This window comes from Podospora bellae-mahoneyi, chromosome 2, assembly GCF_035222275.1.
Source record: "Podospora bellae-mahoneyi strain CBS 112042 chromosome 2, whole genome shotgun sequence".
Taxonomy (NCBI): Eukaryota; Fungi; Ascomycota; class Sordariomycetes; order Sordariales; family Podosporaceae; genus Podospora; species Podospora bellae-mahoneyi.
This window is the reverse complement of record NC_085881.1, coordinates 3,083,893-3,098,453: the sequence shown is the minus strand read 5'-3', so window position 1 is coordinate 3,098,453 and position 14,561 is coordinate 3,083,893. Positions and strand designations below refer to the sequence as shown.

The 14,561-nt window shown below is 50.7% G+C and overlaps 4 protein-coding genes and 2 non-coding genes across 6 annotated transcripts; 1 reads left to right on the top strand and 5 right to left on the bottom strand.

Moving 5' to 3' along the window:
- Positions 1 to 376: 376 nt before the first annotated feature.
- QC761_0040280 lies at positions 377 to 464 on the bottom strand. Its single transcript has one exon. It is a non-coding gene; the product is annotated as a tRNA-Tyr (tRNA).
- Positions 465 to 588: 124 nt separating this feature from the next.
- Positions 589 to 7,786, bottom strand: QC761_208310 (uncharacterized protein). Its single transcript, XM_062876570.1, has 2 exons — positions 6,526 to 7,786; positions 589 to 6,467 (listed from the first exon to the last, which is right to left on the bottom strand). The coding sequence occupies exons 1-2, from the start codon at positions 7,360 to 7,362 to the stop codon at positions 1,038 to 1,040; spliced, it is 6,267 nt and encodes a 2,088-aa protein (XP_062735170.1). The 5' UTR covers positions 7,363 to 7,786; the 3' UTR covers positions 589 to 1,037.
- On the top strand, positions 7,779 to 9,983 carry QC761_208300 (uncharacterized protein; the record flags this gene model as incomplete). The annotated part of the gene is made up of 3 exons (XM_062876569.1): positions 7,779 to 8,175; positions 8,238 to 9,075; positions 9,137 to 9,983. The coding sequence occupies exons 1-3, from the start codon at positions 8,121 to 8,123 to the stop codon at positions 9,981 to 9,983; spliced, it is 1,740 nt and encodes a 579-aa protein (XP_062735169.1). The 5' UTR covers positions 7,779 to 8,120.
- Positions 9,984 to 10,446: 463 nt separating this feature from the next.
- On the bottom strand, positions 10,447 to 10,520 carry QC761_0040250. The gene has a single exon. It is a non-coding gene; the product is annotated as a tRNA-Asn (tRNA).
- Positions 10,521 to 10,678: 158 nt separating this feature from the next.
- Positions 10,679 to 11,394, bottom strand: QC761_208290 (uncharacterized protein; the record flags this gene model as incomplete). Its single annotated transcript, XM_062876568.1, has 2 exons — positions 10,679 to 10,986; positions 11,053 to 11,394. The coding sequence occupies 2 exons, from the start codon at positions 11,392 to 11,394 to the stop codon at positions 10,774 to 10,776; spliced, it is 555 nt and encodes a 184-aa protein (XP_062735168.1). The 3' UTR covers positions 10,679 to 10,773.
- Positions 11,395 to 12,446: 1,052 nt separating this feature from the next.
- Positions 12,447 to 14,495, bottom strand: QC761_208280 (uncharacterized protein; the record flags this gene model as incomplete). The annotated part of the gene is made up of 2 exons (XM_062876567.1): positions 13,219 to 14,495; positions 12,447 to 13,162 (listed from the first exon to the last, which is right to left on the bottom strand). Exons 1-2 carry the CDS (start codon positions 14,450 to 14,452, stop codon positions 12,447 to 12,449), a joined length of 1,950 nt encoding a protein of 649 aa, XP_062735167.1. The 5' UTR covers positions 14,453 to 14,495.
- Positions 14,496 to 14,561: the final 66 nt, after the last annotated feature.

Genomic DNA, 14,561 nt, shown 5'->3' with positions numbered 1-14,561 from the left:
TAAAGGTGTGGTTGTGAGCGACTATGAGTGGCTTGCCACAATAGGTGAAAAATGGACATCCTGGATCAAGACATCTGATTCGTTGGACAACTGCCCACAACGATGTCAGTGACCCCCTCGTTCGGACAGGTTGCCATCAGAGATTTGACATATCTCGACTTTGGCATGTGGCTAGAAGATTGTCAAAGTCACCGGTTTTGTAATGTTTTGCCTTTCTATCAGATGTAGACAAAAGGTCGATGCTGCCCCATGAATATAAGCAAGCATTGACGACCTATAAGTAGCAAAAAGCGGGAGGGTAAAAAAACAGCTCAGAATCAAACACCATGGTATCTTGACGAGAGAATGGAGATGCGGAAAAGCTGCAAAAGATTAGTCCCCTCGACCGGAATCGAGCCGGTGACCTTTCGGTATCAATAAATTCCTTTACAGCCGAACGTGATAGCCAACTACACCACAAGGGGTTTTGATTGGTGGAGATACTTTTGAGAAGTGGAGTACATAAGTATCTCCTTTTTAGCTGTTACCTTGCCCCTGAATCGCATGTGCGCTGCATCCATTATGAGGAAAAAGAGGGCTGATATTATAGCTAGTTACTGTCATTCTATGCCGAGCCTTCTAACCTTTGTTCTGAACCATTCAACCTGTCAGTCCTAGCTAAAGATAGACAGCATAAGTTTGGATAATACTCTATTCTGAGCCTTCTGGCATCTTAATCTAAGCATAAAGAATCCAACAAAAGCTAAGATTTGTTGATGAAAGAGATAGAAAAAGCTCGGATTAATAGAATTTATTTTGAATACCTCCTGCCACATCCGTTTTAAACACCCATCTTCGTCCACAAAACATGCACGCTTTAAACAATCAGACGGCTGCTTTGAAGGATGGGTTGAATGCGGCGATATTGTATGACAAAAGAGGCCTGTGAAAGCAACGGACCATGCCCATGTAAATACAAGAAGTAATCATTGAATATAACCCCATCCATCTGCTCAAGTTAGCCCTACCTTCCTTGATACCATCCCATTCACGAACCCTTAAGACCCGCCATCCAAAGCAACCAAGTCCAAAATATACTTCTTCCCCCAAGCAATCGCCACATCCAGCGCACTCCTCCCCTTCACATCCTCCTTCAATGGATCCGCCCCCATCTTCAAAAACGCTTCAAAAAGCTGTTTATCATGCGGCATGTGCTTCACATCCGACGGTCTCCCAGAATGTGTCGCCAGGAGTCTATCCCATCGTCTTCCCACACAGTGACCAGCAATTCTATGCAAGACCGTCTCCCCCTCCCGATTGGAAGCCCATATATCAACACCACTGTCTGCCGGGAAAAGCTGCTTGTACCGCTTCAAATGGCACGCCACAGGATCATACTCATCCTCATCCCCTGGGTATTTACGCGGTGTCCATGCGTCTGGAGACACTACAAAAACGTGCAACGGTGTGTTTCCATCTCGGTCGGTTGCGTTGATTGACGCTCCTTCCTTCAGACACCTTTTCCAGAGCGTCAGGTAATCATCAAAGTAGGTTGTTGAATGGGAGATTGGGTTCCAGTCCCATGCTCCATCCGTTGGGTCGGCAAATGATCGAGCCGTCTGAACACACTGTGCCGCAATGTGGTGAAGAGTAAAAGAACCACTCGGGTCCGGTTCAAAAATGTCGGCTCCTTTGTCGCAAAGAAACTCGCACACTCTCGGCCGGAGCAGCTTGAGGGCATAATGAAGAGGCGAAAACCCATCGTTATCCTTGGTCAAGAGAGTAGAAGCAACACCCTCGTCCCTCATAAAATGAAGAATCTCGTCCTCCGTGCTCACTTTATTTTGTAAAAGATGATGAAGAGACGTCTGGCCAGCATTGTCGACAGCGGTAGCATCAGGTTTGATCCCCAAGTTCAATCTCAGGGTTTGCAACGGTAGCCAAGCCGGCTTTGATCCATTCTTCAAGTCATGAGGCCTCCATTCGATAGCTCGTCTGCAGGCCGCCATCAAGATCGTTTGACCAGACTGACCGGGACGATTGAAGTCAATCCGTGAGACACAGGGTTCCTGCAACAATGCCTCCACAATCTCCCGTTTTGCGAACTCGAAGAGATAATGACACACCATCTCTTCGTCGTTTAAAGGGAGGTACAGATCCGCCCCATGTTCGACCATAATGCGCACCATTGACAAGGTTGCAGGTGACCTAGCAAGAGGCCAACGGGAAACGATGGCCATGAACCAAAGCAGACAACGTCGTCGAGGCTTTGTCTCATCAATCGGGTCGCCATTTTGGGGGAATATGATCGGTCCTTCATCATAGACCGTATTGACGTCAAGTCCATGCTCCAGCAATACTTCGAAGGCTGGAACGTTGTGGTACCGTACGGCTTCAAACAGAGGGCTTCTGACGCCAACCAGGGCACTTGCCCCCTTGGAAAGAAGCTCTTGGATAATGTCGCGACTTGTTGATTGATCGAAGTGCATGCATGCCTTATGAATCGCGGCAAGGCCCTTTTCATCCAAGAGATCAGGATCAGCTCCATGATCGAGAAGGATTCGGACAGCGTTGAGACTCCGGTTATCACTGAACCGGTCTGGCCCGTGCCGATGATAATCCTTAACTCCACCGCAGGCAGCAACGTGAAGAGGTGACTCGCCAGTCTCGTTAAGCGCATTGATGTCGGCACCGGTGGCGAGCAGGTAGCGGGTAGCATCCAGCTTCCACCGGAAGTCTACAACAGCAAGTCGATGAAGTGCTGTACCACCAGAAATTAACTTTCCCTTTTTCCGGTCAACCATGATGCACCGTGTGTTGGCATCCACCTGAAGCGTTCCCAGCAAGTATCTTAACAACACCATGCTAGGACGCTGTGCTTCACAGATGATCTGTAAAGGGGTAAGGGCTCGCGTGCCAAAGTAACGTCCCACCCAGGTCCACATCCAGGAATTTGTCGTTGACTGGGCTCGCACCGTTTGAAGATAAAGCCTGAGATTGTCAGGAGAGCTGTAATAATGAATCAGCCCGGACACCTGCCTTGCCAACAGTAGATACTCGGAAGATTGCATCATCTCCAGGAGCACCTGGTAATATCTGCCATCATGCCGGTTATTGCTGAATCCGTGGTTGATCAGACTTGCTGCATCGTCGGGTGTAAGAAGCCGCAAGTATCGGCTGGGATTGTCCAAAAGCAATTCGAGCACAGGCTTCCCTGATCCATCCAGATATTTGTCGAGACGCTGATTTAACAGTGCGGAGGCCACATCAGCTCTGGCAGTTTCGCTGCTGAGGCCATCGCTTGACAGAGTCCTCCCTGACTTGACCGACATGTCCTGCTGGGCATAGAATGCGTCAATGAACTCGGTACAGCCTATGTCAATAGCCATCTGCAAAGGGGTTGCTGTCTCACGTGAAGCACAACCTTTAGCGTCTGCACCAGCATCCAAAAGCATCTTGACAATGATGTTCATGGCTGGTAAATAGAAATCATCGACACCACCAAGATCAGGATCTCTTTTGTATCCAGACAAGTCCCAGAGCGCTGGTTCTGTCCTGAATTGAGCGCACAAATGCAGTGGCGTATGACCATGCAAATCTTCCACATTGACGTTGGCTCCAGATCTCAGAAGAATATCCACAGTTTCAACTTCTCCGCTAACGCAAGCATAATGTAAGGGGGCCCTCCCTCCGTTATCCTGTTTGTTGATCATGTTGAAAACACCATCCGTGTTGCTGCTCTCATCCCCAAGCAGCCCAAGTACACGGCTCACGACATCGGCCTTCCTGGCTCGGCATGCAAGGTGTAGGGCATTCTGCCCATCAGCAGTACGCGAAAATAAGCTTGCTCCAGCAGCGAGCAGTATGGCCAGGTCGCTTTCTGATTTTGTACAAGCCAAGTGAAGAGCATTGAAGCCATTCTTATCAGGAATTTCCAGATTGACCGAACCCACCGCGTCAAAAAAGAAAGAATTTGTGTGGATGAAGAGGTGGCCATCCTGCTGTCGATTTTTACCATGCTGTAGATGCACATGAAGAGGAGTCTGTCCAGAGGTATTGGTAGCATCCGCGGATATTCCGAGGCTAATCAGCCATTGTACAAGGTCAGGCTGGTCTCCCCAACCTCCGTACCACGTAGCGACAAGATGAAGCAAAGTATCACCCTCCAGAGTGGTAGCAAGAGGGTTGGCACCGCGTGCAATAAAGTGTTCCAGCTGAGACCGTTCCACCCAGCCAAGTTTGCACAAAAGATGCAAAATATTGTTTCCATTGGCATCCACCACGCTGGCCTTGGCTCCTGCCAGCTCAAGAGCTTGAAGCAAGTCATTGTACCTGTAAAAGTGTAGGTATAATGGCTGGCCACCTTCCGGTGTGATGTTCGGGTCCATGCCTTGCGCGACCATGATCTTGAGATACTGAATGCAGCTCTCCCTACTGGGCCATTTGCCTGCTAAAGCGAACCAACATCGCTGCTTAAGTGACTCGTCCTTGCAGAGGGAGAACAAGGTCTGGAACAGTCCGGGATTTTGATACATTGCCGCCTCCAACATAGTTTTGCCTTTGTAGAATTCGTAACCAGGATCAAGACCGCCTTGGACAAAGTACTCTATGAACCTGCACGATAGAGCTTCGCTGTCAGCCGAGTCGGACGACCCTACCTTGCCGAGACGGTGGAGTGAGTCCAGAGACCGCCTTTCTTGTTGGCCTTCTTCATGTTCCAAAAGAACTCTCATAGCCTCTAGGCTTTCTTGGTCTTGTCCCAAGGCATAATGCAATGCTTTGTTTCCGTTAGGGCAGGTTGCCTTGACATTTGCTCCCGAGGCCAGTAAAGCCCTCAAAGCAGGCACGCACGGTACTATCGATGAACTGAATGGAAAGCGACACGAGAATGACGCTGCCAAAAGTAACGCAGTTACTCCATCGTCGTTTAGCTGTTCCATATCAGCGCCGGCATCCAAAAGAATTCGAAGGATGACCTGACAAGCTGCATCATTGTTGTAGTTCCAACTTTGGACCAAGCGATGCAAAGGAGCTTGATTCGCATCCGGACACCAGCAGGACTCGAATACAAATTCCGTTCCTTCATCCATTTCTTCATAGCTGAGCTCTACCGCCGGCCCGCCGTAGCTTGCTGCAAGTGATGCCAATACTGATAGGGCCTTGGAATCGGCACCATGATCAATAAGGGCTTGGACCAAGTCGGTATTGGTATTCCCACACGCAAAGTAGAGTGCAGTTGCTCCACTGTATGAAGCATCCACTGGAATAGACAAGTGTGCCAAGACTGCAGCCGCAGCATCAGTACGATCGAAACGACAACATTCGCAGAGCATCTTCTCCAACGCAGACGGCGCGCAATAGGGAATCAGCGCCTCCAGTGTCTCCAGATGGCCATATCGACTTGCATAATAGATTGCACATTCGCCTGGCCTGTTTTCTCGCAAATCTCTTCCAGCGTCATAGTAGCCGGGGTTTTCATCATCCTCGTTCGTTGTTGGTGTGTCAGGCTCAACCCCGGCTTGAAGCAAAGTCGAGACCACATTAGAGTGGTTATAACGTGCTGCCAGGTGAATAGGCTTCAATCCGTATATATCTACGGGGTTCGGATCGCTGCTGTATTGGATTAGGAGTGAGGCAACCTTGCCGTGACCTTTTTCTGCCGCCCTGTGCAAGGGTGTTCGATGGTCGCTGGCGATTGACGAAGCAGACATCCTTTGTTCGTTTATGAGCCAAAGGCAAAACTCGTACATCCCAGCGTGTGCTGCGACATGTAAAGCAGTGGGAATCCCTTCAGAGGGGTTGCCGGTGTCCCAATACCACGGAGGCCCTGTCCACTGCCAAAAGGCCAGGTTATCGGGCGCCAGAAAGCACAAAATGGTGTGAAAAAAGCCGTGGTCTCTCGCATTATATCGGCTCGCGTGATACACCCAATTCTCCATAGCATAATCGAAGAATGGATGGAGTAAACAGACATTTCGGCGATCGTCAGATTGCTCGCGGTATGACCTGCGTTGTTTTACGGTCGGGAGTGGAAGCGATTGAACATACACCAAGCATCGAGAAGCCACGTTCTTGTGGGCAATTGTTGAGTTAATGACTGGAAAGCCCGAAGAAGGCTCAGTTCCACTTGGGCTATTTCGGCCGTCACCTCTCAGAAACTCGGTGAAGGAGTGGTGGATAACTTGGAGAGTCTCGCTTTCCAACACCTGAATAAGTGGCCCACAGCAGGTACTAATGAGATGTTTCCAGTGTGTCAAAGGTTCATTAATGGTGCTCAGACATCCGGCGAGGCTGGCGAGCTCAGTTAGTCGCAATGGACGGGACGCATGGGTGATAGTTTCCAAGAGAAAAACCTGGAACTCGAGGTCGACCTGGCTCTCCTGACGATGTTTCTGCAACAAGTTGGCGTATGTTTCCTCCAATCCAGTGGGGAGTGATGCTTCCAGAGCACAAATGTCGACTCGGTCCTGCCTAGACAAAGCCTCTTCCTGCTTGCACGTCAGTAAACTAGGTAGCAAGGTAATAATCGCCCTAGAAATGACTCACCATCTGGTCCATGGTCAACTTGGCATAAAGAAACAATCCTCCCGACCTTTTAGCCACCAAGTCAACAAGCTGGTTCTTTTCCACAGCATTGTTCAATGTGGAGAGCTTTTCAAGCCGACAATTGAGATATGAAACGATGTCAACATCCACCAGATGCCGTTGCAGACTAATGTGCACAATCGAGGTGTCTCGCAACGCGCTCTGGAGATACTGTTTAGGTCTACTGGTCAGGAGAAGCTTCAAGGAGCCTGGGCGGTGCGTGGCGAGGCGGTTGAACTTGTCGAGGAATGGTCTGCTGTCCGTGTTCATCTCATCCAGGGCATCAGCAACACAATAGAGTCTTGGGACACAGGATATTCCGCTGAGGAAATGGTCAAAAAGGTCATTGTTGGAGATGATTGCCAGGTCAGTATTCAGCTGTGATTGGAGTGCGAGCTGGAGCTTGGGAGAGAAGGGCAAAAGTTGCGCAAGCCAATCTTGGAGAAGAGCGCGAGGAGAATAGTTGGCAGCAACAATGTTTCGGAAAAAGAAGAAGAGTACCGGGCAGTTCTCTGTCGTCTCTAGATGCCCGATGATGCTCGCTGCCATGACAGATTTCCCTGCTCCCGGAACGCCCTTGATCCATAAGCTGCCATGATCTGGTGAGCCGTGCCATTTTTTATACTCGTCTGTTTGGCAAAGCCACAGGCCTGTGCCGGGTGCTTGAGACGACAGGTGACGATAATATTCGCCCGATTCGGCTGTGTAGTCGGTTGGCTGGAGCCAGTCGCGTATCCGAGCCACGACTTCAGGGCCCAATGCTGTGTCGCTGTGCTCGATAACATCGTAGTCCTCCATGTCGATTGTCAACGGCGTTCTGTGTTTGACGGAGGCGTCAAGTGTTGTCGGTGGGAAGCCCGAAGATTTTGCTGACCTCCACTGATGAGTCAAGGATGGCGAAAAGCGGTGCTATTAACTCCAGTACACGAATCATGTTGGTTGGGCGGTGGTGACCGAGGCGATGTAACAATTGACCAGGGTCTGAGGATAACAAATCTACGGGACGCGATGGTGTGGAAGGAAAATAGATCGCCATCATGAAAGCTCATGGCCGGCAAGGTGAAATTGTCCAAGAATTCTTAAAAGGGGCTGTAGAACCATCTTCCTAAGCAGGTGAGTAGGTACAGGACAGCCTCAGTGAGCGGCACATGGAACCTCTAGAGCTTCTGTGGTGCTACCAGTGGGGCAAGGGTCTCGATGTCCGGCACCCCGCCCGCCAGAGTCACTACACGATCTCATTACCTTGACACTTCCCGTCATCAAAGTTGACACCCTCCGTTGTCGCCATTTTGTATGCAATGCAATCGGCATTTGCTCGTCAATTCAGTCCAATCAAAATGCCATCGCTTGCGCCACCGATCTTGGTTGACTTTGGCGCCGCTCCAAATCGTCACAGACACCACAGTGGCCATGACGCAGGTGATTCAGCCACGACCAACATCTCAACAACTCCTTTTATCTTGCATGTTTTGAGACGAGATTTGCTCTTTTATAACGCTGACACAGGCGCCGTTGATGCCTTTTCAGAAAGTTCGTGATAGCTGCTGTCCGTTGCCATGTCCAAAGGCCCGAAAAAGAAGAGAGTCCTGGTTGTTGGGGCTGGTGCTGCAGGTACAGTAACACCAATCGAATCGACATGTTGTTTTGTTCTCCTTGATTTGACAACTTCTTAGGCATGTCCTGTGCCCATCACCTCGCCCAACACCCAGACAAGTTCGACGTTACTTTGATCGAAGCAACCAACTACTGCGGCGGCCAGGCCTTCTCGATCCCCATTGACAAAGACAAGCACGGTGCCTCATGGCTGAACCAAGGCGTTCAAGGTGGCTCTTACATCTTCCATCACACCATGACAATGTTTGCCCGCCAGGGTCATGTTGCCAATCCTGTCAAGCTGCAAGTGTCTTTCGGGAAAGGAGATCGGTTCTGGACCAATGTCTACCCCACCAAGCTGCTCGAGAAACACCAGAACGAGATTCGTCGTTTTGTCCAGATGCTTACTCTGACTCGTTGGTTTGAGATATTCTTTGCCCTGCTCCCCATCAAATATCTCATGAAGCTCTTCATGTTCAGCTACGAGTTCGCCAATGCCGTTGCTCTTCCCATGGTTGCCCTATTCCTCGGAACTGGAAACTACACACCCGAAGTGCCGACCATCATTCTCGAACGGCTGTGCACCAGCCCAACCTACGGCATGTGGTATCCTCCGGACAAGGAAAGTATAGCGAGCAACCTTCCTCCGATGGTCGTCTTTCCCAACTTCAGTCAATTCTACGAAGACTGGAGAAAAGACCTCATCAAGAATGGTGTGAAGGTCCGTCTGTCGACAGAGCTCACCGAGACCCTCTATCGGGACAAGAACGGCGTTGTGGTAAAGCTCATCAAGCGAAATCCAGCTCCTGACAACCGCAACCCATCCGGTGCTTGGACACCGGAGGATTACACTGCCAACGCCGACCCCAGTGCCGAGGAAACCAACGAGCACTACGATGAGGTCGTCTTCTGTTGCCTGTAAGCTCAACCTCCCCTCGCCATCCTCATCCTGTCACTAACATGTCTTCCCCTCCTCCAGCGCCGACACTGCAAACCGCCTCCTCTCCAAATCCCGCACCAAACGGGAACGCCTTATCCTTCCCCGCGCTATCTGGTCCAACGATCTAACCATCACCCACTCCGACACGTCCTACATGATCAAGCACTACGAAAACTTTTTCACCCCCGACCAAGCCGTCACCACTCTTTCCGGAACAGACCACTCCACTCGCGTGGCCATCGCCCGCGGTGACTACGGGGAAATGAACAGCTTCAAACCAATGTACTACATCAAGCCCTACCCTTCTGACATGTCCAAGCTGGAAATGTCGTTTGACTGCACCAACTACCAGGCTCAGTTCCCGTCCTCTGTCCCGTTCGAAAACCACGTCTTCCAGACCATTTTCCTCAACAAGGAACGTGATGGGCATCTCTGGACTGATAATGAGATTGACCAGACGAAAATTATCCGCAAGGACTGGTGGCATCAGCTGTGCCATTCGTGGACTCATTACCTGCTTGTTGTGCCGTGGTTGTGGTCGTTGCAGGGGAGAAGGCATGTCAGGTTTGCGGGTAGCTGGACGTTGATCAATGCGCATGAGGTTGCGGTGATGAGCGGGATAGCGGCTGCGGTTGATCTGGGGGCGGAGTACCCGAGGGATTTGGAGAGGGATGGATGGGCGTTGTTGTGTTTTAGGCTGTATTACTTGTTGGTGTATGGACGGTGGTATAGGAGGAGAAATAAGAGTATGACGTCGACTGGGGAGGGGAGTGGTTGGGCTGGGGGGTTGTATGGGAGTGTTTATAAGGGGCCGGGGGTGGTGGATGAGGAGAGGCAGATGTGGAGGAGGGAGAAGGAGGGGGAGGGGATGAATGGGGGGAAGTGATGGGGAAGGTTACGGGGGGATATGATATGTCGGATGAGAATGAGAGATTGTGAGATTGACATGTGTAAAAAGAAAGGATAATGCAGTTATGGGATCCTTTGTCTGTACCTAGTATGTAACAGACGAATGACGTATAAGGTTTTGGTGAACAGGATATCGTTGATGGGAAGAGCTCCCAGCCAAAAAGGTCTTGCTGAAAAATAATAATAGAAGCTACATATTACACACGAGCAACTGGTGCCCTTGTTTACACATCGAGCCATGATTAAGTCCATGTGAAGCTGGGATAAAATCTCTTTCATGCTAGAACGAAGTACGCCTTACGTTGGGATGAAGTCCATCGTAACCTCAGACAACAGGACAAAAATAAAAGCCAGAAGATGGTTTATGCTAATCAGGCGACATGATGAGACCAAAACCATGAAAAAAGAAATCGAACCACTACAAATGGTTCCAACTCAATCTCCTCCGGGAAGGCTCGAACTTCCAACCTCCTGATTAACAGTCAGACGCGCTAGCCAATTGCGCCACAGAGGATATTCCTGCTCGTTGTTTTCCCCATTCTAATTTTGCGCTTTTATCCGGGTGCTTGTGGAGTTTGTGGACATGTGTCTTTTTCTTTGTACTCCGCGGGCTCCACTTTTGACGGTTGCTCCCGACTACGTATCCACAATAGGGGTTTCAGGGGGAACAGCAACGAGGCACAAGTTGGAGAGGAAAAAGGTAGGTGGGTAGGTAGGTAGGTAAGGTGTGTTTTATGTACATGATTCCCCAGTTTGTTGTGGGTGCTTTATTCAATGGGAACCGGAGTCAAAATCGGCCCTCCTCGCAGCGGTGCCCAGGTAAGCCAGACGTACTTGCCCGTCTCCCTGTATGTGACAAAGTGAATCTCTTGGGGGCCTTCCTCTTTGAGAGGGGGGTTGTTGCCAAAGGTTGCCATGAGGCCGTACTGGCCTGCGCGGAGGGAGTCCACTCCGGGAATGGAGTTGGGCCAGGGCCAGAGCTGTGGATGGTGTCAGTTTATGCATCGGGGGTACGGAGCTTGGTGGTTGGTAGTATAGAGACTTACACCAAAGAGAAAGGGAGTCGCGTTCTTGTCGCAGTAGAATTTCGCACCGTAGATGGAGCAGGGTCCAGCCGAAGTGAATAGTTGGAATGTCTTCACGCTGTAGTCAGTTGTGAGCTCCTTGGAGACAAACGTGCCGCATTGGCTTTCGTTCGTTGTCCAGAGGCCGGTGTTGGTCAGGCACCCAAGGTTGGAGTGGTCACCCTGGTTCCAGAGAGTGCGGACCTGACCGGCTCCAAAGAATCCTTGGCCAGCCGGTGCAATTCCGAACTTTGGGGCTTCTGCTTCTGGAACAGGGGCCGCGGTGGCAAGACCTGCCAGGGAGAGGACGGTGGAGATGCGCATATTTAGTAGCAGTCGATCAGCCAGGCAAGGTAGTAGGCACCGGTAGTAGTGTTGCTAGCGAGCGGAGCAAGAGAAGTGACAGGTTGTGGAGCATGATGTCAGTCTCCGGGGCATGGGGCAAGCGTGATTTATATCTCTCGGACGAGCCTGCAAGATAAGTGACGCATCATTTACCCCGGACTTGGGTTGGTGAAAAGAATTGCGATGCCGTGATGCCGTCTGAACCCCGGACTGGACGTGCATTACCGGGAATTGACAGCTGTCTCCCTTCCTGGTTCATGGAACTCCAGGGTAACTCCTCATCTCTTGACTTCCTGCTCGTTGTAGCCGTCATGCATGGCAAGGCGGTGCCCAGATGGGTTGACGATCCATTCTGCCGTGCCGTCTCTTGGTACTGCGACGTTGAACCTGCCAGACTTTTTTCCGAGAGGCTTACCTACAGATTAGGTTATTGCGGAAGATGCGTCCCTTCGACTTAACCGACCGAATGGACTAGTACGCCGCATATATGTCAACTTTGGGTCATGCTACCCCGCCCGTTAGCACCACCATCCGCAATTGGGGAAGTGCCGGCGCTTTGATGAGAGGAATTCTGGTCAGAAGGGTCGCAGTAACGCGTGGCACTTTCTGAAATCTTGTTAACTTTGAAAATGACGCGCTTCAAGGACTCGTTTGTAAGAATTTGCAATCGTTCTTCTGTGGCTGCCAAGAACAAGGTGATAAAAGTTTTCCGTGGATCGCCTTCCTCTTCGGCCCAACCGTGCCTTAGCGAAGAGGTCCGCAACGTCGTACTCCGTTCCTGATCTTGCATAGTCGGTTTGTAAGGGTAGCGTAATCCATCACGAACTGGGTTTGCGCTTTCCTAACCTGACAACGACGTCTTGAACTTGAGGTTGTCTTTGCTGTCGTTTATGTTTCCGATGGCCGACTATCTGGATTCGGAAAGAAAACCCGCAACAGCAGAAACCGGTCGAAGCGAACGGCTATCTGGCTCCGCCATCATCGGACGAATTCCCGGTTCACCCTGGCGTGGCGCTCTGAGCCCAAAAGCCTCATGAAAATGAAGATCGTACCATGCCAACGAAACTCGATCTGCCTTGGGGAAGAACTGAAAGCTCCAGTTCAAAGAGAGGTCGTCCTAAAAACTCGACGGTCCGTATCCTGCATCGCACCTTTATTCGAGGGCTGTCGTGTTCGGCTCGGATGTCTGGCTTGGTGGCCAGCAAAGATACCCATGTCCACGAATACGTCGCATAAAGAAACTCGGCGGTAGTCCGCAAACGCAAATTTTCCAGATCAAAAAGCTCTAACTCCTTGCCATGTGCAGCTCTGACAACTTTGGCCCAGTCCATGATTGCAATAAAAGGCTCAGGAGATCGATCCTCAAGTTCAGGAGCACATGACTTTCCCCATGACAAGGCAACTGCACCCATGCCTTCAAAGTGAAGAAGAACAGTGCCGAAGAGCGCTAGGTAGTTCGTCATAGGTTTTTGATTGTCCAGAAACCGCTTGGGCCAACTATCGAGCGTGATAGATGGGGCGTAAACCCGATTCTTCGTGACCTGTAACATATGAGGATAGGCACCAGAAGAAAATCTCATTGTGTCTGGCATTTCAAGCTTGATCCTCATTCCTGGAGTAGAGAGAGAGCTTGAAGCTGGCTGTCCAACACCATACGAGATGCTAGACAGGATTTGAGGAGGCTCCAAGTAAAGACGGATCGTCTCGAAGTAGACTTTGTTGAGATCATAGCGCAATCGGTTTGACACTAGGCACTTTCTTGATAAGCTTTGTGGTTTCAAGGCCGTAGAAAAAAGTGCTTACCTCCATCAACAGCAGTTGACCATTCTATCAAACCTTGGTCGTTAATGGGAGTGATTCGGTGTAGCCCGGATTTGGGTGTTCGGTAAAATGTGCGGGACTTGCTGTCAATCTTGCGGAGGATTATGGCCGGATGGCTGGTGAAGTCGGACCGATAGATGCAGTTCAAGATCGCCAAGTAGCGCGTAGTGTCTTCCTTGCCCTGCCTGATCAGTGGGCAAAGAAGCAACCCGGCCTCGACGGCCTTTGGAGAAGGCGATAATTCGAAAAACGGAGTTGCGCCTGATAGGAGGGGACCATTGTTCAAACTCTGTATAATTTCCGACGAGGCATAGCATCGAGGCGAATCTGCTAGTAGCGAACTGCTATCCGAGTAAAACTGTCGTTCAAAGGCAAGGATAGACTGATCGTTGGACGTCTTTAGTATTTCCTGCTGAAGCCGGTGGAAGGCACTGCGCCCTTCTCCGTACAACATTGGCATGTTGACCCCAAAGAGACCCAGAAGAGAGTATGCTTCGTCCTCTTTTCTTGTGGTGAATCGGTAAGCAGCCCAAGACATGATTTGTCCTACGCTACAGGCCCTCAAAAGCTTGTCTAGGGCGTGTGTTGGTTCGTATTTGTCGAGCCCTGCCCTTTTACTCCGCCGTCTCACCAGTGGTGAGTCTGGCTTTGGTGAGAACCAACGAAGAATTTCGGCGGGAATTCCCGTTACCTTGCTGATTGTGTCGGCCAAATCTGTGAGCTCAGAGATGTCTGCGATGGGGGTGCCGCGAAGGAGCTGTCTGCTTCCCAAGAAACACCATTGGCTATCATAAAAGCGCACGTCTCGCGGCGCAATCAGCTCTTGAAGCGTCCAGCCCCGAGTAAACCAGCGGCTGTTCTCAAATTCCACCGATGGTTCTCCTGGAACATTGATGTCGGAGAGGTAGGCATAGCATCTGTCTGCCCTGTGATACCATCGGAACATGGAGTTGATTGCTTCCGAGAGCTCGGCACTACTGGTCTTATCGATGCAGCAGGTATCAATCCACATGTAGTTGTAGCCATCTTGGCGAGCACGCTCACAGCTCTGGCTGAACTTGCGAAATCCCTTCTTGTGGACAGGAAGCAGCTGTTGTGGGTCGCAGATATCGGCGAAGAGGACCTCATCCTCCCCCCAAGTGTGTGACAAAATAGCGTAAATGGGCGTGGACCATGGCGATTCCAGTCTCAGCGTCGTGGTGTTTATTAAACGCATTGTGGTCAAAACCTAACTCGGAATGCTGTCGTGGTCCTGTCGCCGTCGTTGGGTCGACCGTTGGGCACCTGGCTGATGTCAGTAAACGATCCGTCAACTGCCCGGTCGG

Bases quoted from the DNA above. Each gene is read 5' to 3' on its own strand.
- QC761_208310 (XM_062876570.1), bottom strand. From the start codon at position 7,362: ATGGAGGACTACGATGTTATCGAGCACAGCGACACAGCATTGGGCCCT. The intron at 6,468-6,525 runs GTGAGTCATTTC...ACGTGCAAGCAG, and splicing joins AGTTGACCATGGACCAGATG to GAAGAGGCTTTGTCTAGGCA.